General features: G+C 40.9%; 1 protein-coding gene across 3 annotated transcripts in view; it reads left to right on the forward strand.

The window, feature by feature from the left end:
- The window catches only part of LOC138784605 (MARVEL domain-containing protein 3-like), a 30,962-nt gene extending 7,316 nt beyond the window's left edge, over nucleotides 1-23,646 (forward strand). For 2 of the 3 annotated variants that reach the window (XM_069960224.1, XM_069960225.1), the window contains exons 3-4: nucleotides 883-1,052; nucleotides 11,023-12,081. In XM_069960224.1, the coding sequence (XP_069816325.1) occupies nucleotides 883-1,052; nucleotides 11,023-11,723 (871 nt within the window). In that variant the 3' untranslated portion in view covers nucleotides 11,724-12,081. Of the gene's footprint in view, nucleotides 1-882; nucleotides 1,053-11,022; nucleotides 12,082-21,988 lie in introns of those variants that run through there. The other variant, XM_069960226.1, reaches the window with a different exon arrangement.
- The last annotated feature ends 2,264 nt before the right edge of the window (nucleotides 23,647-25,910 follow it).

The raw sequence follows: 25,910 nt of genomic DNA on the forward strand, positions 1-25,910 counted from the left end.
TGATAACATCCACTGACATGTCATTCCCACAGGAAGTGACCAGTCAGCATTTCCCGTGGGAATGGCACATCCGCAGATGCGCTGAAAATGCTGACAGTGCAGATCGGGGGTCAGGGAACTGGCAGCTGCGGCAGAGTGGGGCAGGTAAGTCCCACGCAGCACTGGCCGCATGGCTAATTAAGCAATAGTCCTGGACAACTCCTTCAACAACATATTTAAATGCTTAAAGCGAGACTGTATCCACCAAACCATCCCCCCCCCCCCCCCCAAAGTGCTGGTTCTTTCAGTTTAATGAAAGTCCAGTCGTGTCTTTTAAAATGCACCCATTGCCTTGGTTAGGCAATGAGGCATGGCCTAGAGTGTCCATGCTCAGCCTGCAACACCTTTCCTTACTTCTCCCCACCTTGTCATTATGAACTCCCCTGGGGTTTCTCCTATTCATCGCTTGTCTAAACAGTGCCATGCCTCATTGATTTCGCTGCAGCAGATTTAAAGATCATTTTTTACCCTATCCAAGGCACCAAGAACATTTAAAAAAAAATCAATCAGGCAGCAAGGGTGGCACAGACGACGTCTGATGGTTGTCTCTAATACACGGAGTGAGAATCAGCTAATTATTGCCCCCTCTAATAGGACCCTTACTCTCATCAAATAGATGGTACCAGTGGTTAGGGGTGTGGGGGGGGGGGGGGTAGGTTAGTGGATATAGTATTGCTTTAAAGGCTTAGATTTTGGTAATTAGTTAATTTAAAAATCAGTTTAACTGTATGGTAACAGTTGATGTAAAAAAAAATTCCCTCTGAAACACCCAATTAACTATTAAAGAAGTTCTAAGTATTTCTATGTGTAGATACATATTCTGTAACTCTTTGTTTTATGCAGATTATCTTCACAGGCACCAGTAAGAGGTCATCATTCACAACCACCCACTGTCAAATCTGATTATCATTCAAGACCCAGTAGGGCATCTTTTCAACAACACAGTCCTCCCAGATCCCGCGCAGAGAGGCAGGGGTTCTCAGATAAGTGCACCAATCTATGTTCAAGGCGAGGTATGTCATTATTTTATCATTATGATGTGTGATGAATAACATTGCATGTATGGAGTTTTGGATAGCAGATTTTTCCCACTTGTCAATAAGTGAGTGGCCATGGATTTGTATTCCTGCCCTTTTCCGGGGGTTACCTGTAGCGGTAACCTTAATTATCTTTACCTTAAAGGATCTGCTGTTGACATCTTCGTGCCAGATAACACAGGATACCTTTATGCAGTAATGTCTTTACAACTTACTGGAGAAGGGAAGTTTTAGTTCTCTCTTGGTTTTAATGTTATAGATTATCAGTGTATAAGGCTGAACACTTTTTGTTAAGTAAAAATTATCAACATGGGTGATCAGACAGCTAAACAAATTTCATCTAATCAGAAAGTCGATAAAATAATTGTCAATAAGTGAATGGGGACTGGCTGCAGGTGGCTCAGGGCACAGCTGTACAGTAACACACCAGCGTTGAATCCCATTGTTCTCATTATCATTAGAGATTGAACCACCACTTATCGTGAAGCAATATGCCATCACTTATAACCTATCTACACCTTTGCACTGACGTTTACAAATACAGATTTCTAAATAATCATATTTATAATATAATATATTGCAGCCAATGCAGCTGGCCGGAGATCAGGGTATGATACATTTATATATTTTTTTCTATCTAAATGACAGTAAGGCTAGGTTCACACTGCGTTTTCAGCATCCGTTTAACGCATCCGTTTTTTGCAAAAAACGCATGAAAAACGGATTGCAAAAAACGGATTCATTTGTTTGCATCCGTTTTTCCATTGACTTCCATTATAAAAAAAAACGGATCCGTTTTTTTTGGCGGACCAAAATGGACCAAAAAACGTTGCTGACCCTATTTTTCTGGACGTTAAAAAAAACGGATTCGTTAAACGGATGCTGAAAACGCAGTGTGAACCTAGCCTAATACAGAGAAATACAGATGGGTTTGTCGTGGAGCTATGCATAGTTTTCTATATTCCTAAGGCCAAGTGGGCATCTGGAAAGAATTGTAAAAATTTGCTGTTAAAGGTGTACTATGTTTTTCATATGTGTTATGCTGTTGTTATCTGGTGTATATAATTGTGGCAACCTAGCGGTTAAGTGTGCCGTGACTAAAGGGCGCTGGAAGCAAGGGCGCTTTAAAAATAAATAATAATAATAATAATAAAGGTCAGTGGGTAGTGTGGAGATGACAGGGAATAGTATGTCTGAGGACAGGATAGTGGGATGCCCTGTTGTAGCAATGCAACGAGTCAACCAGACACAGGGATGCTGGGAATTATAACAGCCCTTTAGGTGATAACGTACTGAAGAAAAGTACTGTGCCACGGTGCTCCCTCACATCACTTCATTGTGCCACTGTACCACCTCCTGAACTGTGCCACTGCCACAATTGTGCCACTGTGTTATAAAGAAAAATGCCACTGTATCTTAATGTACTGCATAACCATGCCCATATGGTCTATACCATCGTCCCCTAAAGATGTGCCACCATGCCCAAATGAACTGTCCACTGTGCTCCTATCCCATCTAGTGTACTGTGTGATTGCAGCCTTCATGTACTGTGCCACTTTCTCCCCACTTGTATTGTAGCACTGTCTGCCCCTTCATGTACTGTACCACTGTACCCTAATGTACTGCACTGTGTCATTGTATAATCTATGAGAGGGGTTGTAGTTCCGCAACCTGGAAAGACACAAGCTGCAAAACTACAACTCAGCAGAACATGGAAATGGCTGTAGTTCTAGGGGGTAATGCTCTCCTTCCCTGGTCCATGCTCTGACCTCTTCTGGTCAGGTCTAGATGTTAAGGAGTCACTGTCGTGACATTTTTTTTTGCAGAAATCAATAGTCCAGGCGATTTTAAGAAACTTTATAATTGGGTTTATTAGGCAAATATGCCATTATCTGCATTTAAAAAGCCTTTTCCCACCCTCCTCTCCTTTCTGTCATCCACTGCTCAGAATCAGGAAATCTCAATCAGACGCGTCCTGTCTATTCTATGAAGAGAGGAGGGGGAGGAGAGACAGAGGAGAAAACAGAGAACAAAGGATTACTCGGAGGGGGGAGCTATTTAGAGTGCTATTCAGAGGTCAGAGAGGTCAGTGGTGACATTAGAGGAGAGAGGAGAGAGGACAGAGGGTAATGTAGCTTTTAATTAACTCTTTGTTGTCCTGTTTTGGTGTCTCTTTTCCCTCTCTCCATAGGAGAACAATGAAGACAGGGGAGAGCTTCAAACTGCTTTTTCATGATAAAAATTCATTTTTCGGCTAATAAACTCAATTACAAAGTTTCTTAAAATCGCCTGTACAATTTCTGCAAAAAAAAAAAATTGACAACAGTGACTCTTTAAGTAATGGGGGCAGATCTAACGCACTGCTCTTCATTACACAGGAAGTTGCAGGACCAGGAGCACAGGGCTCCCTGGCTTTTACCAGTAGTTGGCTATTCAATTGTATCAGTGGTACAATTGAATAGGAGAGTAGAGCAGCCTGCAGTATTGCTCAGTGCATTTCTTCTGAAGCGGTTGTAATTTTTACTGTCGATTTTAGGAGGACTGTAAAATGATAGCAGAGGGTGAGAGAGGGGGGCATGGACCTGGTCACATCTTTGTGACCCCTATAGCTATGCCACTGATCAGACCAACATAATACACTGTATTAGCACACTTTTAATAGCCCACAGTAATATGCAATGCAGTGCAACTTCGATTGCATATAGTAATGGTACTTTTACACGGAGCGATAATTCACCCGATCAACAATTTTGAATGAACAATGTTTTTTTTATAACGATCAGCATTTAGACGGAACGATACATCGTATGGAAAAATCATTATGCGATCGTTTTGCGATCGCTTAAGCCTATCTCGCACATAGGTGAAAACATTGAAAGAATGTTTACACTGAACGATCTGCAAATTTTTTGCGAACGACCAACGATAATTTGAGAACATGTTGAAAGATCAAAATGAACGATTTCTCGCTCGTCGTTTGATCGTTCGCTGTGTTTACACGTACGATTATCGTTCGAATTTGATCGTCATCGTGCAAAAATGAACGATAAATCGTTCCATGTAAAAGGACCATTAGGACCCCATATCAAACTTCCATGTAACAATTCATGTTAATTCACTCCACTTCAGCTGGTTTTCCTACTAAATTAATTGAATATTGATGGCTTGGACCTTTTATATTCCAGACATTCTTACCCATGAATAAACAGACAGTTGCAAGTAAAATACATATATATTTATATATAGGAGTTGTACTGGTATATACATACCATAGAGAATTGTTGAAGAGAACTGAATACAGACCATTGTCCAAACAATGCAAAACACATTTTGCTTATTAGTTCAATATGGGACCACACATTTTAGAGGTTATTAGCCACTTCTCAAAACAATGAGGCTAAAATTTAGTTTCATTGTTTTGCTCTTAATTGCGGTAAATATTGAATTCTAGAGAAAATTGTTTTCCAGTGGTGATAAAGGGAGGAGGTTTTATTACGTTTAATAAAACACATACACATCCTTGTCCTAGCTCATGGACTTTTTCTTTGCAGTCTCTTTTGTTCCTGCAAATCTTAACCATTAGCTGTGCTTTCTATTGTTACGGTAAAATTCGTTGATTTTGGTTTTTACTTTATATGTGGCCTCTCTGAAACAAAGAACCATGGAATAAAAGAATGTCCTAGGAATAACTATGACCTCTAGGCATGGCATTTATAAAGTACCCTTTACCTAGTGTTTAAGTTCACAAGACAATATAGCCTTTTACACAAATTTTATCACCTTCTACAACACTTACTTTTTTTTTAAAGATTGACTGAAAGAGATTAAGCATATCTATTATGTGCCAGTGTGTCAGAGCAGAATTCTTCTCATAAAATTGGGCCATCTCCTTATCTCCTTATCACGTTATCACATTACAATACCTTATACAGTCATCTCTTTGACTTACAATGGCCTCAGGTTACAATATTTTCAACATACAATGATCCTTTCTGGACAATCGTTACTTGAAACCAGACACAACATACACTACTACAGACAGCCAGGACCTGCAGCACATGTGAATATATAGATGATCGACAAATAGAAGTGGTAAAACCCCATTATTACTGAAGTGCAAGCAGTGATTAGCTGTCGAATATCCCCTCCCAACAGTACAGTGTGATACTACATGTCCTCTACTGCTCTTTACCTGTGCCAGGATGAGATGCTCCTTTGGGCACCATGTGAGGGCAGCTTTACTTTATTTTTCTGGGATCCTGTGCGATCTGTTTAAAACCCTGTTACACCAAAAAAAGCTTATGCCAAAAGAAAGTACCATTGCACACCAAAATGTAAAGTAAATAAAAGTACTTTATTATAACAGGTACAGAATTCGAACAATTAAAAGTTACAAACATGGAGGTACCCGATGTGGTACCTCCCACAACGACACCACTATATTATACACCCTGAATGAGTAAAGTGCAAGTGCAGTATACAACCTGCCCAAAAATATATAAAGCCTAAATAATACAGGTAATCCACCACATTATAGAGTAGAAGCACTGTGACCAATAATGAAAAAGGAAAGATGACAGACAATATGATAATTACAACTAGGTGAAATTCAAACCGTATAGCAAAATGTCACCATAAATAATAAGGAAACAGGGTGATGATGGGGTGTCAAGGAAGAGAGCCCCACAGTCCTGCCCAACCAGACTTCCTCAGGGGTAATGTGCATAAGTTAGGGAACCCTGTTTAGAACCCTGAAAATGCTCTAGTCCTCTACATAGAAAGTAATTTATAGTTTCCAGTGTTGCTTCCTGGCTGTCCTGTATAAGGACTTGCTTTATCCGTATTAGTTATCTGCTTATTGTTCTTTAAATTTTTCTAATTTTGAGATGACAGTTTGGGGGGGGGGGGCGCTAGTTTTCCATACCGTTTTGGTCCTGTACAATAGTTTCAACATACAATAGTCATCCTGGAAATAATTAATATTGTAACTTGAGGGACCACTGTACAGTATATTGGTTAAAGGGGCAGTTTCCATTTTTCATCCTGTCATGTTCTTTTAATTTAACATTTTACATGTTTAAAGCGACTCTGTACCCACAATCTGACCCCCCCCCCCCCCAAACCGCTTCGGATAGCTGCTCTTAATCCAAGATCTGTCCTGGGGTCCATTCGGCAGGTGATGCACTTATCGTCCTAAAAAATAACATTTAAACTTGCAGCCCTGTGCCCAACGGGCATGGCTTAGAATATCTGTGCCCTAACCTTGCACCACCCCTCCGTCCCTCCTCCCCACCCTCCTCATCATTAGTAATGCCACTGGAACATTTTCTGCATGCTAAACATTGTACAGGGGCTTAACGATCCAGCCCATGTGCCGGGCTAAACAGGTGGGGAATAGGAGACAATCTGCCTGGAGCATTCCTAATGATGAGGAGGGTGGGGAGGAGGGACGGAGAAGTGTGCCAGCCTAATGCATACACAATCTAGGCCACACCCGTAGGACACGGGGCTGTAGGTTTAAAAGTTGTTTTTTAGGACAATAACTGCATCACCTGCCGAATGGACCCCAGGACAGATCTTTGATTAAAAGCAGCTATCCGAAGGTACAAGTGGTTTGGGGGGTCAGATTGTGGGTACAGAGTCGTTTTAAAGTGTCACTGTCATTTAAAAAAAAATGTTTTGACGTGTCCATGTACTGTATATCGAAAGTCCTACAGCACCGTTCACAGATGTTTACAGAAATCTCATTGTGTGGTTTTCTCCTGGCTTGTACTCGCAATTGGTCAGGGTCTGAACACTCAGTTCCGTCCCGACCAAAACTTTTTTTTACATGTTTCTGTCATTTCTGTCATTCTGTCATTGGGGTCTGACTTGATCTGGTCCATAACAGCTCTATTATTGGACAGCCTGCGATCTTAGTCATAAATTTTAAGATAGAGAAAACCCCTGTAAGTGTTTGTTCTTATCATGTTTTTGCTATCTATCAAGTTTAAAGGCATAAAAAACATTAAAATACACAGTAATGCACAGTAGCACAATATTTGATTTGATTTGAACAACTTTATAGGAAAACAATTATTTTTTAAATGTTAAAACATAGCTATACGTTACAGTATGATTTTGAAACATAGCTTAATGCTGATGTTTCCAGCAGTCACTTTGGCTTACTACATAGTTTTAAGTTTTTATTCATTAAAAGTAAACAAAGTGTAAATAAATCAGGATGTAATAATGATTGGCAAACAACAGGGATAAAGAAAATATAATGACTAAGGTCCCCTTCTCGTGCGTGTCAGTTTTTACTGTCAGTAAATCCTGATCAGGAGGCCCCAAAAGTCTTCAGGAAACCATCAGGATTTCCAGACAGTAATCTGTTTTTACCTTCAGGAAACCATCAGGAATTGCCTTTAGGATTTCCTGATCAGGAAAAAAGTATTTTTTTTAATATGGTCTAGTATGGCATCATACATCGCACATACATCACATGTACCCACATGGCCCCTAGTGTACTGTGCCACTGTCTTCCATCCTGCACCTCTTACCTCTTGCAGTACTACAACTCCTGTTATGTTATTTAGTCCTGCATATTACCCTCCATGCCATGCTGGAAGATGTAGTTCTACAGCTTACCCTATACACCATGCTGGGAGATGTTGTCCAGCATATTATCACACACCATGCTGGGAAATGTAGTCCTACATATTACCCTATACACCATGCTGGAAGATGAAGTGCGGCATAGCCTGCTGGAAGATGTAGTTTAACTGTGCCAATGCTCCCCACACTTATACCGTCTCATCCGCTAATCTGTTGCAGAACTACAATTCCCATTATGAACTGCCAATAGGGCATGATGGGGGTTGTAGCCTGGATGGCCACAGACTGCAAAACTACAACTTCCACCATAAACTGTTAGAAGGACATGGGGGTTGTAATTCCAGAGGGGTAATCTCGCCTGCCCTGGTTCCTGCTCTGGCCTCCTCAGGTCCTCAGCCCTGATGCCTGGATTTCTCTTCTCCAGATATTGATCACTGCTGGCAGCAGGGGGTGCGCTGTGCTGGAGCTTGCAACCAATCTGGAATTCCGGCACTCTTATAGACTTCTATGGGTGCTTCCATGGGTGCCAGAATTCTGGACAAAAATAGGACAGGATCTAAAAAATCCTGATCTATTTTTTACAACGGGCACTCTTTACAACAAATCCTGAAGGGTGTCCTTCACTAATGTACTCCTATGAGTCCAGAAAAGAAATCCAGACAGATTTTCTGGACATGTAAAGGGGGCCTTAGTTGTATGTAAATAATTTTTGCTTAGTCTGTTTAAAGGTAGTATCCTGCAAAATCATGCTTCCTTTGTTCTTTGGTGTCACTGAATCTTAACACTTAATTAAAATATAATTTTTATTAGATATGCATAAAAACACGCAAACTGAACCCAAAGCAAAGGTCCAAAAGAAGTGAAAAAAAAGCCTTAAAGGGGTTATCCAGCTCTACAAAAACATGGCCACTTTCCCCCCCTACTGTTGTCTCCAGTTCAGTTGTGGTTTGCAATTAAGCTCCATTTACTTCAATGGAACTGAGTTTCAAAACCCCACCCAAACTGGAGACAAGAGGGGGAAAAGTGGCCATGTTTTTGTAGCGCTGGATAACCCCTGCAACGCCTACTGTCAAATAGTGTCAGTCTTGGCCTTTTTGCCAAGCGCTTAAACAGATCTCTGCAGAGGTTAACCAGTAAAGAAAACTTAAAGAGTCACTGTCGTATTTTTTTTTTTTTGCAGAAATCAATAGTCCAGGCGATTTTAAGAAACTTTGTAATTGGGTTTATTAGCCAAATCTGCCATTATCTGCATGTAAAAAGCCTTTTCCCAGGTCCCCCCCTCCCTCCTCTTTTTCATCCACTCTGAAAAATCTGAAAATTGTGACTTGTTGCAGGAGACGTACCCTGTCTGCTCTAGGGAGAGGGGAGGGGGGAGGAGGAAGGAGGGAGTTAGCCGGCAGCAGAAAGCAGATAACAGAGGATTACAGGCACAGAGCTGGGTGACAGCTGTAATCCGAGCTCAGACAGGTCACTGGTGACTGTCCAAGAAGATAAGGGTGAGATATTTATAGATTAACTCTTTGTTGTCCTGTTTTGGTCTTTTGTTTAGCTCTCTCCATAGGAGAACAATGAAGACAGGGGGGAGAGCTTCAAACAGCTTTTTCATGATAAAAATGCATTTTTCTGATAATAAACCCAATTACAAAGTTTCTTAAAATCGCCTGGACTATTGATTTCTGCAAAAAAAAATTTTCACGACAGTGACACTTTAAATAAGACTCCATAATATCTGCTGCAGACAAACTAAAAACTCCCACTTTTATTCTTAGGAATTAGTATTGAAAAAAATGATCTATCTACCCTAGGTATTAGTATTGTAAAAATTATATATCCACCTCTGCATATGGTTGTCTTGTGGCACTTTTTGCTGGCAAAGAAAACCTCCTAGATTTAGTTTGGCTACACTCCAAGCCCCTAAAGCAGAGGTAGGGGATCTTGGCTTTTCAGCTAAAGCTTTGACTCTCCAGGCATGATGGGAGTTGTAGTTTTGCAACAGCCAAGGTTCTCTACCACTGCCCTAAAGCTAACTCATACTTTTGTACATGCTGTTCTCTCCTGTCCCAAAGCCCTCCCCTTTTCGTCCTCTGTCCTGTTCTTCCTGTACCAGCACTTTACCTTCCAGCGAATATTCTCTTCCCAGGTGTGCGCTGGGGACAGGGAGTGGTGGGTTTCGTCTGAGTGTTTGAATGGTTTGGTTGGCTTTCTGCTCTAAACCCAGTTCCCCTGGGCCATATGTCCGTTTAAATGCTCCAAAGAAAACTTGCTAAGTCCTTTACTTAGATATTGGTCTTGTTCTTATGACTGCAATATTGTTTGTAGATTATGCTTTAAATTTATAAATAAAACCTTATTAAAGAGCTAAAAAAAAGGACAGCACGCAGGCTTAAAGCGTAACTGTCATGTTTTTTTTATTGCAGAAATCAGTAGTATAAGCGATTTTAAGAAACTCTGTAATAGGTTTTATCAGCCAAAAAAGCCTCTTTCTGTACTCAAGAAGCAACTTCCCAGCCTCCCCCCCCTTGACTTCTTATCTGTGCATTATCAGGCAAACATGTCTTCATTACAGAGAAGCCAGTGATGACGGGTTCTGCTCTCTCCATTATATCCCTATGGAGGGGGGAGGGAGATGAGGGAGCAGGAAGAGGTGACATGAAGGTCAGCTGTTTGTAGACTGTCTGGGCACCTAAAATGCTAAATTCAGGTGTCAGAAAGGTCAGTGCTTATCTATGAACTTACTGAGAGAAGATTGCAGGGTGTTGTGCTGTGCAGGACTGCTCCGTGCTCAGTCACTCCTAACAGCCCCTCCCCTCTCCATAGCCACATAATGGAGACAGAAATCTTGCTTCATCTAATGTGAGGGGGGAGGCTGGGAAATTGCTTTTTCAAACCTATTACAGAGTTTCTTAAAATCACTTGTACTGTTGATATTTAATATTTTCAGAAAAATTACCCTGAAATGACAGTTACGCTTTAATGTCCATGCCAATGACTCTGTGTGGGGAAGTTCCAAACATAGTTCAGTAGTCCCTTGGAGATTGAATGGCTGAGCATGTACACTGCCACTCCATCTACTGGGGGTGCAAGTGACCTCCCTTACGCAGCTGCTGGACTCCCATGATCATTGTCAGGGAATAAGGCTAGGCTAACTTTAAAAATAAATAAACCTAGCCTAATGTAACTCAATGTTACAAATCTAGAATGATTTTACATGATGATTTTGTAGGTAATGTTTTAAATCTATGTCACATCAGTCCTATGTGTTCTTATTTTATTCCTTTTTGACTGATTTTAAACATGTCACATTCAAAATCTAGCTTTAATTGGCTCCATTACTTCGGCTTTTTCACAGGTCTTCTGCAGCTGGTGGAGATTCTCATAAATCTGCTGGTCTTGATATGTGCCTCTGCCACTCAAAGTGCATCAGCCGGCTTTTCCAGTCTTGGGGGATTTGGCAGTACTTACTATTACAGCATGGGTTATAGCATGAGTGGATTTCAGGGGGATGAAGTGGATCAGGTGGCACTGCTAGATGTGCAATACAGCCAGATGAAGCTTCCTACTATTTATGCAGCAGTTGCAGTCAGTCTTCTGCTACTGACTTTAACTCTGTCTTGCCTGTTGGCCAATTGCATGTCTGGCATTGATAAAAAAAGGAAACTTTTGCTAATAGAGGAAGTGTTTAATGTATTGTCTGCTGTCACGTGTATCATATGTACTGCACTGTTTATTCATTTTATCAAACAAATCAATGGTACTGAGGTGTGTAAGCAAAGAGAGGCTCTCTACAACCGCCGTGGTTATAACTCAGTGACCTGTGATATTATGGGTACAGAAATGGCTGTGTGTGTGTTTGCTGTGATTCTGGCTGTGCTGTACATCTCTAGTGCAGTATTTGTTGGCCTTATTCTGAGAGAAAAGAAAATAAATGCAAATATTCCAAACCCAGAGTCCAATAAAAATATAGAACAAAAAGAATCGGAGCTGCAAAATCTCAAGAGTGAAAGCAATGATAAAATGAAAGAGAAAATCTCTTCGGGTCTTTTCATTTAGCTGTAACTTTTTTTGTTTAATGTATGTTACTGTAGTAAATACCAGAGATTTACAATTTGTGGCTAATATCTAACTAGCAGCACTTAGGTGGAGCCAAGTGCACACAATGATATACAGTGAAAATGTATCAAAACTAGAATTAGTTGGCAATAACATAATTGGACATTTGCATTAGTTCTCAGTCTGTCAGATCACACAGTTTTGCCCTGGTCCATTAGGTTTTCATTACTTGTCCGCAGTGGGAATAGCGTAATCTAAGTGTTATTGTTATGCAAAGCTGAAATCAGATACACTGATTGTGATTCAATTGGATCCATTGAGAATGGAGTGGTGGCTCGGCATGCACATTTAAAGGGGTTGTCCAGAGAAAATCTTTTTCTTTCAAATGAACTGGTGTCAGAAAGTTATATAGATTTGTAATTTACTTCTATTAAAAAAATCTCAAGCCTTACCATACTTATTAGCTACCGTATGTCCTACAGGAAATGTTTTATTTTCAGTATGACACAGTGCTCTCTGCTGACATCTCTGGCCGAGACAGGAACTGTCCAGAGCAGGAAAAGTTTTCTATGGGGATTCATAGAAAACTGAGACAAAGTTCCTGTCTCGGCCAGGGATGTCAGCAGAGAGCACTGTGTCAGACTGAAAATAAAACAACATTTCCTGCAGGACATACAGCAGCTGATAAGTATGGGAAAACTTGAGATTTTTGTAACAGAAGTAAATTACAAATCTGTATAACTTTTTGACACCAGTTGATTTGAACAAAAATGATTTTTGCTGGACAACCCCTTTAAAGGGAAACTATCAGCAGGTTAGAAGTATCTAACATAGGGTGCTGAGGATGAAGTTAAGTTTCTTACCTTAAACCTCGGCGCAGTGTCTGTGATAATAAGAGTTTATTCCCTATTCTAATTATAACTATTCTAGTTATTTTGGTGCACTACCACCCCCAGTGTATTGGTCCACCCCCTGGCCGGACCACTCTGCTGATATTTATTAGGAGGGGCAAGCTGACCAGGCGGATCAGTGCACTAGGTATGGTAGTCTCATCCCCAGTGAACACAAATGACTTATTGGCATAGAGATTAAACTCCTAATATCATGGAAACAGCGCAATAGATACTTCTAGCCTGCTAATAGTTTACCTTTCATCTCTATGGGACTGACAACATAGAGTTGCATTAGTTACATCTTTGCCACATTCATAAAAATGCAATTTTTCAGTTTCAGATATTTCATCCTAGCACACATTCCCCCTTTCAGGTCAGTAATCTATGCTCAATACTATATTTCAAGAATATGTAATGTCAGAATAATAATAGAGACAATGTTTTATTTATTTATTTCATTACATTCCCACTGGCTCCGAAGTTTATGTTTTTAATATTTGGTTGCATTCCATTTACATTGTCTAGTTTAGATCAAATCTTTAACATGGCCATCCCCAAGCTTCTTACAATTGCAGAGATTTTGGCTCATTCTTTCTGACCAAACTGGTGTAATTGAACTGGTTTGTAATTCTCCTCGCTTGTGCACAGTTTTTTTTAAGTTCTTCCTATATATTTTCTATGGTATTCAGTAAGGTCTTTCTGATCTATTACCTTTACTTTGTTGCCCTTGGGCAATTTTGTTGCAATTCTGCTTGTGGTCATTGTTCATTTAAAAAACCCATTTGCATCAAAGCTTTAAAGAGACTTTCAGTAGGTTTATGCTGCCCCACCAAAGGGTATCTTAAACTAGTGTTAGAGAAGCTAACTAGTATCTCACACTAGTCCTCTCCGTTATGTGCTTGTGCTCAGTAGTCCTGGATATTCATAAGCACTAGCTCCCTCTGCCCATTGGCCGCTGATTGGCAGTTGTCTATCTTTACTGTATATGGGCAAAGAGCTGCCAGTCAGCAGCTGGAGGGTGGAGGAAGTAGCACAGCACAAAGCTTATTCCCCTGCATTTTAGAAGAACGGCTGAACAGAATGATAAAATACACTGTTCTGTTCAGCATTTCTGTCACTAGTTTATGCTGCCCTCATTTAAGGCACTATAAACATTCCTTACAATCCCATCTATTTTACAAAGTACACCAGTCCCTCCTGCAGCAAAGCATCCCACAGTATGATGCTGCAACCTCCATGTTTTACTATTGCAATGGCATTCTTTGGCTTCCAAGCCTACCCATTCTTCATGTATACATAATAATGGTCGTTGTGGTCAAAAGGCTCCATTTATCTATTGATTTTCCATTTATATATATTTTTTTATCGTTTTTAGCTTTTTACATGGTAAATGGAAAAAGTGGGATGTTGTGAAATAGACGTACTTGTAGACCTGTGGTTCCAGAGACTGGTGACCAATGGAGGCATCTATTGACTGTGGCATCTTTAAACAGCAGGGATAGGAGTTATCTCCAATCCTGAAACTGACACCCATGAAGCAGACTCAAAACACTTCATGCATGTCTTCCTGTTTTCCACATTATTTTATATTATGGATGTCAGGAAGGTGTTAACAATCAACTTGAAATTGCATCAATATGCAGTAAAACCATGGGTCAGCGTGACTGTCTGCTTCACTGCATACTGTAGGCTTGTACAATAATTTGATACCCCACTCATCTGAGAGAAAAAGAAGAATGTTCCTTTTCTTGCAGATCCCATGCAGAAAAGTTATGGATCAGCCACAGCCAGATTGGGCCCATTGAATGGGGCTAATACAGAGTGCCAAGGATCCTCTTTTGAATATACTGTACATGCAGTTTGCCATAGGCAAATCCAACATATGTGAAAACACTTTTAGGGTATAAACCCACACACCGTATATGCAGCGTATTTGCTGCTGCGATACGCAGCAAACTCGCAGCAAACTCGCAGCAAACTCGCAGCAGATTAGATCTAAATAACTGAACACAGCATCAAATCTGTACCAACAAATCCTCTGCGTTTTTGTTGCATATCTGCTGCATATACGGTGTGTGGGTTTATACCCTTAGATAGATTTGCGTTCACTATACCTCAGCTATAATGCATACTAACCTCAAATGTGTTTATTTAACCTCAATATTCTCACTTGGTATTATTAAATGCAGTTATTACCTCTTGAACATATAAGCTATAGGTATGTATGCTTTTTCAATGTATTGCAGCCTTTGTATAAATATTTTCTTTAAAATGTACTTTGAGCAGATTTTTATTTTCTTTTTGTAATTTGTAACTTTGATGTTTTGTTATATTAAACTGTTTTAAAGCTGCTTGTCCCTAGTTCTCCTTATTTTTACCAATGTAGCAATGAAAACGTTGTCTTAAATAATCGTCGTATGTGTAAAAGCTGTTTAAGCAGTAATAAAAATGTCCTTTTAGGGGTTGTCTTATAAGATATATGTATAAGATAAGATGTGTTGCTGTGGTTGTTTATCACCAGAGGAGCTACAGCTGACCAAAAGGTTTCCCTGAAGCATCCACTGGAAACAAAGTGTTGCATTACACACTTTCCAAATGACAGGTCACTATAGTTTCTAAAATGCAAATCGCCAGAATAAGCTTTAAAAGGGCACTGAGTAGGCAAGGAATGTTGTGGATCTTAAAGGGAACCTGTCACCCCCCCCACCCCCCGTGCCGGGGTAAAGGCTGTGTGACCCCCCCCCCCCCTTCCCGCTAGAGACCCTTATACTTACCCCTTCTCTCTAAGTCCCACTCCTGGAGCCGGTCCCGGAGCTATTCATTCTCTATGGGCGTCGGACTCCTCTCGGGCCCGGCTCCAGGAGCGGGACTTGAAGAGAAGGAATAAGTATAATGGTCTCTAGCGGGGGGTCGGGCGGCCTTCACCCTGGCACGGGGGGTGACAGGTCTCCTTTAAGTATACAAGGCTATAGAAAGCTTTTCACTATAATACAGATGTGTAATTCTGGAATGCACTTATGAAAGAAGACCCAGAAGAAAAAAAATGTCTGTTTTGATTGTTGGTACTTTCAAATATAACATGATCAATGCATTAAAAACTTTAGCAGTGTGGCCCCTGCTACACACCACAGATGAACAGATAGCATCAGTGTGTACATGAAAGATTAATAACGGACGATGTTCTTGGAACAGTGACTGTTATTAATTGACATGCTAATTTTTTTTGCACGGCTGTACTGAACAACGACTTGTTGTTGGTGCGGCGTGTACATGGAATGGTCGGCATTGCATTGATTTTAATGCAGTGCCACTCAGGCTGAAAAGAGCGGCTGCTGTTTCCATTCTATTCAAAAATATTACGTTTTGTGAACATCCCCTCAATCTGATAGTTCTGTATTCAAGTGTCTTGACTGGTTGATGTACAGGGCTGAGTGCTGGAAGCTAAGCTCTGTATGTAAATCAGTCAGGGCAGGGAGAGGTGAGGGAGGAAGCAGACATGTATCTTGTCACTCTTTGACATCCTTACCACCTCCTTGACACTTCAGTATGACATGAAGCTGACAGATTTCCTTTAACCCCTTAACGACTGTGGGAGTACATTTACGCCCCCACTGCCTGTGCCTTAACGCAGAAGGGCGTAAATGTATGCCCTGACACGGTCCCGGGCTATGGAGCGGGCTCACAAGCTGAGATCGCTCCATAGCCTGTGAGAACCGGCTTCTATCTGCAGCCGGACCCTCACCCTCAATGGCGGGCCACCGGCATATGGCACGGTATATGGAATAGCAGGGTTAGCAGTGTAATGTAATAATGTTAAAGTCCCCTGAGGGGACTTAAAAAGTGTTAAAAAATAATAATAATAATTAAGCCCCTCCCCCAATAAAAGTGAAAATCATCCCCCCCTTCCCATTTTAACATTACACATATAAAAATAATAAAGCTAATTAACATATATTATACCGTAGCGTGCATAATCGTCCGACCCAGAGATTGCTTTATCCACAACTCTGCCCCTCCATACATCTCCTCCCTCATCTCCACCTACCATCCTTCCCGTGCTCTGCGCTCTGCAAATGATCTAACCTTAACATCTTCCATAATCAGAACCTCTCATTCCCGCCTCCAAGACTTCTCTCGTGCTGCACCAATTTTCTGGAATGCCCTACCCAAACACATCAGACTCATACCCAATACCCACAGTTTCAAGCGTGCCCTGAAGACTCATCTCTTCAGGCTCGCTTATAACGTTCCCTAAACTGTTTCCCCCTTCTGTTTCCCTTGCTCTATTTCTCTGACTGTTCCTGCACTTTATATGTTTACCTGCATCAGACATTGGCGTTGTTACTGGCTCATCCTGTAATTCTAATTATGTACAATGGCTGGACCATGGACAAATAAAGCACTTATGCCTGGTGTCTATGAAAATTAGTCTGTAAGCTCCAACGAGCAGGTCTCGTCTATACTCTGTATTTTGTATTTTTTGTTATTTTTATTAACTATGTACTTATTTATTCCAATTTAACTGCGTATTATGTACCTCTGTACTGTATGCATAGAAAAAAAAGCGCTGCGGAATCTGTTGGCGCTATACAAATAAATTTATTATTATTATTATTTAATGACATTTTATGTATAAAAAATGATTAAAAAGTGATTAATACGTTTGATCTAGAAAAAATGTTACTAATAAAAACTAGAGATCGTGACACAAAATGATGCCCCATACGACCTATTGGTGAAAAAATAAAAGCGCTATAAGAGTCACTATAGGGCCATTTTAAATATGCCAATTTGCAAAAAAAAGTTTTACTGCTAATAAAAATAGTAAAACGTTAGAAAACCTAGAAAACATTCATATCGCTGTGTTCATACCTATAGAATAAGGAAAAAATGCCAATTTTACCGTAAAGTGGATTATGTAAACATGGAAGCCGCCCAAAATTTGCAGAATCGCAATTTTTTGGCCCAAGTTCACCAAATAAATATTTTAGGGGTTCCGTCATTCATTTTATGGCAGATTGAAAGATTCCTTTACATGCCTGTTCCTGAAAAAAAGAAGCCCTCGCATGGTCCAGTAGCTGAAAAAATGAAAGGGTCTTATGGGTCTTAGAAGGCGAGGAGAAAAAAACGAAAACGCAAGTGTGACAATTGGCCTGGTCCTTAAGGGGTTAAGAACCATAATTTTAACTACTGGATCATTACAACATAAGTAATGCAATATATTATCACTACATTAGCAAATTATTTTTTGTAGACTGTACAATTGTGGTCAAAGTAGGATATGCCTTAAACTTGGGTGGAGGTTTTCCTCTATAATTCCCAGAATATCAGCTTTCTCTTACTATAGAGGGTTTGTGTCACTGATACTTCTTTGAAGCTTTATGGATTAAGAAAAAAAAGCTATTCACTTAAAAAAAGGGACAAGTCTCTACAAACAAGTTTAGCAAGTTTAAGTTTTTGTTTTGTTTTTTTTACTGAGCATTTTTCTGCATTTTAAGTTTCATTCCATAATGCATGTACTTTTTCAGTAAATGTAGGCTATGTTAAAGGGGTTATCCGTGGAGCAAACGACTGCTCAATCTTCTGCTCCCCATTGCTCACTTTTACTCTTCCCTTGTGTCGGAAGTATTCCTTTCACAAAGTTAGAGTATGGGTATATATCCTGATTATCATGTACAGAGTTGCGAGAGTGGTTTTGCCAACACACGACCTGCCATGCCTAAGAAGCTTTACTTCTGAGACTTGGGAAGAGAGGAAGTGAGCATGGCAAGCAGAAGGCTCGAGCTGTATTCTGCTCCCAGATAACTACTTTACATGTGTTTGGGTCAAAAAAGCATTACTTTTATTAGGGAACCAAACAAATTATATTTGCAAGCTTTCAGGGTAAAGAGGCCCCTTCATCAGGCTAGGTTACAAATAAGAGCTAGAAAGGACCACAGAAATAAAAAAAAATTTGCAAATAAAGTTTTTGCTCTAAATGGAATAGAAGTGATAACTGCAATGGTAGGCAGTGATAGTAACTTTATAGTTGGTAAAGGACTCCATTTAGTAAAGTGCTTCTCAGTTTTGCTACTTTGGGTTATCTTAAATAGGATTTACCCCTTTAAAGCGACTCTGTACCCTTAATCTGCCCCCCCCCAAACCGCTTGTACCTTCAGGTAGATGCTTTTAATCCAAGATCTGTCCTGCCATCCATTTGGCAGGTGATGTAGTTATTGTGCTAAAAAATAACTTTTAAACTGGCAGCCCCATGCCTTACGGGATTGTGTATGCATTAGGCTGGCACATCCTCTCTGTCCCTCCTCCCCACCCTCCTCATCATTAGGAATGCTCCAGGCAGATTGTCTGTCTACTATTCCCCACCTGGTTAGCCCGGCACATGGGCTGGATCGTTAAGACACCTGCGCAAATGTTAAGCATGGAGAAAATGTTCCAGTGGCATTCCTAATGATGAAGAGGGTGGGCAGGAGGGATGGAGGGGTGGTGCAAAGTTAGGGCACAGATACTCCTGTAGGGCACGTGGCTGCCAGTTTAAAAGTTGTTTTTTAGCACAATAACTGCATCACCTGCCAAATGGACTGCGGGACAGATCTTAAATTAAAAGTAGCTATCTGAAGGTACAAGCGGTTTGGGGGGGGTCAGATTGTGGGTACAGAGTCGCTTTAAATTTATATGGGATTACCTATCTCAACTAACATAGTTAAACTTGTAGGACATGTCAAGGTAAATATTTTTGCAACTATATTCACTGAAGCCCCTATTACACGGGGCAACGGAGAGGAGCAAACAAGCACTGAAAGCATTTGCTTGTTCCTCGTTCCCCACTCGCTGCCGACGATATTATACGCGGGGGGCCACGGGGAGCTGCGCGGGGGGGCTGCCCGGGTGATCAATAGATCATCCGGGCAGCCCATAGAGGGTAGCAGCGGTCTGCTGCGGCTGCTCCTATTCCATGGAGCGACGGCAGAAGATCGCTACTATATTAGCAGTTTGTCTTTCAACATGTTGAAAGACAATCACCTGCAACAATCAGCTGACATCGTTCATGTTGGCTGATCATTATCTTCTATCACACAAGACTATTATCGGCCGATAATAGTTTCATGTAATAGGGCCTTTAGCAAACTTGTTATCAAGGCTACCGACCACCACTCTGCTCTAAATGCAGTAGCAGGCTGCTGTCCCATTATTAGAGGTACAGGGACTATCCTACAGGCCGCAGCCCATTATTTCTAGTCACAATGAGCCGTTTGCTGCGATTCTTGGTGCTGACCGCACAGCTGTTTATGTGGGACATTGTCACATTCCTTTTTAATCCCTCTCCTCATATGCAGAGCTTCAGAGGAAGTTACCTCTAGCATGACCTGCTCCAGGCACAGTGCTTCTTTTCTTTCAATAATTTCTTTGTTTTCTCAAGAAGAAAATGAAGATGGTATATGGGATCTCTTAGAATATATTTTTTTATTTTGTAGTTATACGTTTACCATACCTTTTTATATGATTGCTGCATATCAGTAGCAAAATTTTAACCACACACAAAAACTAAGAGCTAAATGAAATAGACCTGTGTGACATCTGATATCTTGCGTTTTCTGGTTAATAAACTATATTAAATTATACATTGTGAACAATGAATAATGTACTAAAGGTTTTTAGTTTCATACATTTTTCAGTAACTTGGGTATTAAAATCAGAATCTGGCAAAGCAGCCACAGGATGTAAAATGCTTATATTTCAGCTGACCCAAACCTCTTCCTTAGTAAAGTGTCCATGATGCAATGTGATTATATTTCTGTACTATTAAGGATGGCCCGAGGTAATTTTGCATTCAATATTAAAATGAAAAGGTTACCATAAAGTCATACTTTACAATGTATTTATTGTGTACAATAGAAGAAAATTTGAATAGAACACTTTTAGTCACTTGTTCACACTAGCATTATGGCTTTTGCTTAGAATGATTAACCAACCACATTAAGTATAGAAGTTGTAAATAGCATGTATGTACCCTTGTTTTTCTCTTTTACTTAAAATACACTATTTCAATAAAACTATAAAATGTAAAATCACAGTATTCATGTAATACAGCTGAATTATACACCCATAGGGGGAGATTGATCAAGCATGGTGTACAGTGAAACTGGCTCAGTTGCTCCTAGCAACCAATCAGATTTCACCTTCTATTTCTTACAGACTCTTTGGCAAAAGGAAAGGTGGAATCTGATTGGTTGCTAGGGGTAACTGAGCCAGTTTCACTTTACACCATGTTTAATAAATCTCCTCCTATGGATGTAACCATAGTTGTATAGGTGTTCATACAATAAGCTATGGAGCAAACAAATAACAAATGCAGTCAGTATGTGAATCTGAAAATGGTTGTGTAAAAGAGTTCTAAATTCTCATGTAAATGGTTTACATGCCGTGATCATTTTTCCATAGTCGCAAAAGCTGTGGGGAAATTTAGAGCCAAAGTAACTCCATTAAACCAAGTAATTTCATGGAGAGTAAAATAGACATGAACACACATCCATATACTTATCACTGATCCATCTGCTTCCCAGCACTATATACTACTAACATCAGGGCTTAGTTACAATTAGTTAGGGTGGGATCACACTGCATTTTTGTAGTCCGTTTAATGTATCCGTTCTTGAATGGTTACTTTTAACATATACAAAATGTGGTCAACCACATTTTTGTGTACGCTAAAAAAAAATGCATCCTTTTTAATGGAAATCTATGGAAAAAGGGATTGCACGCAATTGCATTCATTTTTAAGTTGCCCCCACCACCACCACAAAATGTATACGGTAAACAGACTGCACAAATGCAATGTGAACCCAGTCTTACATAATTTTGGGTTTCAAACTCCATTAAACCAATGTATATGAAGTCTGTCTTACTACTTATGTGTCCTTATGTGCAATATATTATGTCTAACTGGTTTAATGATGGCACCAGAGTGCTAGATGAAGGTGGTGTTTTGGATGTCACCTATGTAACCTTGAGCAAAGCCGTGATTTGGTTCCCCATAAGGATTTGATAGAGAAGTTAGAGAAAATGAGACTTAATCCCTGGATAGTTCAGTGAATTTGAGTTTGCAGAAGTGTGTATTCCGAGCAGAGGTTGGTTTCAAGTGGTGGCCACAAGGGTCTGTTCTAGGACCTGTTTTTTCATATGTTTGTAAGTGACGTAAGAGAAGGTTTGGTAGAAAAGGTCTATCTGTTTGCTGAAGAAATAATAGTGTGCAATAAGGTCTTTGAGGTTTATGGTTTTTAAATCACTAACTACCCACAGTATAAACCCATCCAGAATGCTTAATTTTTGTTCCACTCAATAACACTAATTTGTTTCTATGTCTTCTTTTGAAAGGGGTCCTGCAGCTTGTGGAAATATCAGCAAGTGTCTTGGTTCTGATCTGCGTGGTTGCTTCACATGCAGTTTTGAGCGGCTATACTTCTGCTGCTGGTTTTGGCTCATTCAGCATTGATTCGGCCTACAGTCCATTCGAAGGCACAGAATTGCAGCAAGTGCGAGATGCGGACCTGCAGTATAGTCAACTAAGAGCCCCAGCGGTATACGGAGGAGTTTCTTTCAGCTTGACATTTGGTGTCCTAACAATAGTCTTCCTGATCCTGAATTCCAAACCTATACACAGGGTATCTTTAAAAACCCTTTTTGCAGAGCTAATATTTGATGTTGTGGGTTGTTTGGGTTACATTACAGCTGTTGGTTTATACCTGTACTTCATCAAAAAAGTCAATGCTGATGACATTTGTAAAACTAGGGAGCGCCTGTATGCAGCTCGTGGTTATACCTGGATGAACTGTGAAGTGCAAGGAGGGGATGCTGCTGTGGCAATATTTGGCCTTGTTGCTGCCTGTGTGTATCTCCCTAGTGCCATCTTGTGTGCACTGTATATCAGAACTGTACGTGAATTCAGGAAGAACTACTTGTCCCATGACCATCCATCTACCTCATACAATGACAACCAACAACAATTGCGCAAATCCAAAGAGGAGGACCTTAACTATCTTGCAAGTACATTAGTGTAGATAAAGAAAAGTGTGGCTTTTATTGTCCTCTACAGGGGAAAAAAATTTTGATTTCCATCACACATACTATATTATTTGACTATTTTCTTGCAAGTCTGTCTGTCTTTTTCTATATTGGGGTATCTTTTAACAATAAACAGTATACCAAACCTGTAAGAAAACATTATGCACTGAAACAAAATAAGTAAATTACAAATACTCTGTATGGAAACTGTTTTAATGTGTTAATGTAATTACTGTGACACAATCTGAGGGCAAAAAAGATGTTAAAAATACTTGTCATTTATTGCAAATAATACAGTGTAAACTCCTGACCAACCTTAAAATCCAGTCTCCTGAAGTTGCTTTTCGGTTCTAGTAAAGATGAACATACACCTTCAATACCTGTTGGCTGAAGATTTGTTCAGCCAACAGCTATTTTACCCGATCTTCACCCATAATCCTGAACGGTTGGAAGGGCCAATAATTTATATGCTGTCAGGGGAAATATAAGGGGAAAGACACTGCCAGACAACCTCTCCCCTGACATCATCTTTGTCAGGACGACACTAATCTGCCAGTTGCAGAGGTGGCTCTTGATTGGATTTCCAAGGATCCAGCCCCATCCTTGGTACTTAATATACAGAACAACTACTCCATAAGGCAATAATACATTGCAGTGTTTTAGAAAGAATTGTTGTTAGGGATAATACATAACATATTAGAACCTTAATTAGAACCTTAAAATGTTCCTAGTACCTTAAGGAGTGTTGTAAAATTGGCAAATTCTATATTCCAGACTACCATGTATGGAGCTCAGTAGTAAGGATAACTACAAAGCAACTAAAATTCCCTCAGTTCCATGTTCAGATTACACATGCTAACAGGAGTGATTCAGAAAATACCATAATGTTCCATTCACATCAGCATTATTAGCTATTCCTTAATAATTGTTGTAGAGTCCATCAAAGTTAAATGGGATGATTGACAGGCAGAGAGGCCCCTTTACTGGCCTCTCTGCCTGTCAATCATCCCTGCCGAGCATGCTGACAGGCAGAGAGCGGTGACTAGACACAGACAGAGAGCCGTCCAGATGACCTCTGCCTGCCACACGTCCAGGTAATAAAACTTTTTTTTCTGACGTTTCTGCTGCGGCCGCTACATGCGGGGGCTGCTCAGCAGCTTTGTACAGTGCTGCAGGGAACCATATCAGCCCAATCGGACTGATTGGTTCCCTTTTAAAGGCATCATCTCAATTAGATAAACAACATTTCATCTGTGGATTTTAAGAAAGTGCTACTCAAGTTGAGAAAGATTCCAAAGTAAATGTGTATTCTTATATGTGTCAAATAAAACCACTTTCAGGCTACAAACCCACTTGGTGGATCTGCAGCGAGTCCCCTTTCTGCGTATTTGCAGCGAGACTCGCTGCAGATCCCGGCCCTATACTTTTAATGGCAGACAAATACGCAGCAGGGATGTACATCCCTGCTGCGAGTTTGTCTGCAGCCCGCCCCATTAACCCCCGATTAAGCCCCGATGTCTTCAGTAAGCCGGAGCGGGGACCAGGTGAAGTATATGCTCCAGCCAGCCGCCCGCAGCCCCAGCCGCCCCCATCGCCCCCCCGCAGCACCGATCGCCGGCCCCCCTGCAGCACTGATCGCTTGCACCCCCCCCCCCTCCAATCGCCCCGGCCGCTCGATTGCCCCCCGGCAGCACCGATCGCCCCCTGCAGCCCCCATCGGGGGGCGATCGGGCGGCCGGGGCTGCAGGGGGGCGATTGGGGGGGCGTGCGAGCGATCGGTGCTGCGGGGAAACGATTGGGGGGGAGTGCGATCGGTTCTGCGGGGGGGCGATCGGGCGGCTGGGGCTGCGGGAGGTGTTAAAGGGGCTGTGGGCGGCTGGCTGGAGCATATACTTCACCTGGTCCCCGCTCCGGCTTGCTGGAGACATCGGGAACCGCCGGAGCAGGTGAAGTATCAGCTCAGGCGGCCGGGGGGTTAATGGGGTGGGCTGCAGACAAACTCGCAGCAGGGATGTACATCCCTGCTGCGTGTTTGTCTGCCATTAAAAGTATAGGGCCGGGATCTGCAGCGAGTCTCGCTGCAAATATGCTGCGAGGGGACTTGCTGCAGACCCGCCAAGTGGGTTTGTAGCCTCAATGGCGGTGGATGGCAAAGAACTTCTGTTAAAGAATGAGACCAAAGAATGTCTGTAATGAATGAAATCCAATGTGTATGGTTTTATGTTGTACAGTTTTTAATACTTTGTATCATTGTATAAATTGGTATTAAAATAAAGTTTTGTTTTCATTTTTTAACATGGCAACACTGATTTTCTTTTAAATTATAAACCAAGTGTAGAGTGAATCTGTCAGCTATAATTCACATTCCAAACTGCAGATACTTTTCGATAGCTGTTAGGTCAAGGAGACATGTGGTACCTTTTGTATATCCAGTTGTGCTTCCAGAATATAGAAAATGTTTTTATTCTCCAGTGAAAAGAGCCAAAGAGGCTTTCCCAAGACCCAAAAGTATTAAGCACTGCAACTATTGTATCTACTCGCTCCACCTCCTATCCCTGATTGACAGTAACAGCTCAGCTTCCAACTGACTGACAATCTAGTAGGGATGGGTTGGGCACACATCTTTGACACGTTGCACAAGAAAATTATAGCAATTTTTTATGTTCTGGAAGCACAGAGTTAAATAAAAGGTACCATGTGTCTCCTTGACCTAGCAATTTGGAAAGTAAATTGCATCCTAAAAACAAACAACTTAAAAAAAAAGTATTGCTTCAACTAGTGAAACTGGAAGTTCTCTTTTAACTTTCTTTTAACATCAGTAGGATCACTAATGACATCATCGATCATATCACTGAAGACCTCATCGATGACATCATCAACAACGTCATCGATGACAACACTGATGACATAATAGAGGACATCACTGATATCATCAATGACTCATCATCACTAATGACACCATCTACAACAGGGGTGTCAAACTTAAATACACAGTGGGCCAAAATTAAAAAAATTGGACAAAGTTGCGGGCCAACCTTGATAATTATTGAAAAGTGCATGCTGCGGTCCTGGCACTGTCACCAACTGTATGTTGATGTGATGTGAGTCTCCCAGTGCTGTGCTTTATGATAAATGACATGATAAATTGCTATGACATGATTAAACCCCAACCCATGTAGCCAGCCCTCCCGAATAGTCTCATATAGTAGCCAGCCCTCCCCAGTAGTTTCATATT

This window comes from Dendropsophus ebraccatus, chromosome 2, assembly GCF_027789765.1.
Source record: "Dendropsophus ebraccatus isolate aDenEbr1 chromosome 2, aDenEbr1.pat, whole genome shotgun sequence".
In the NCBI taxonomy this organism is placed as follows: Eukaryota; Metazoa; Chordata; class Amphibia; order Anura; family Hylidae; genus Dendropsophus; species Dendropsophus ebraccatus.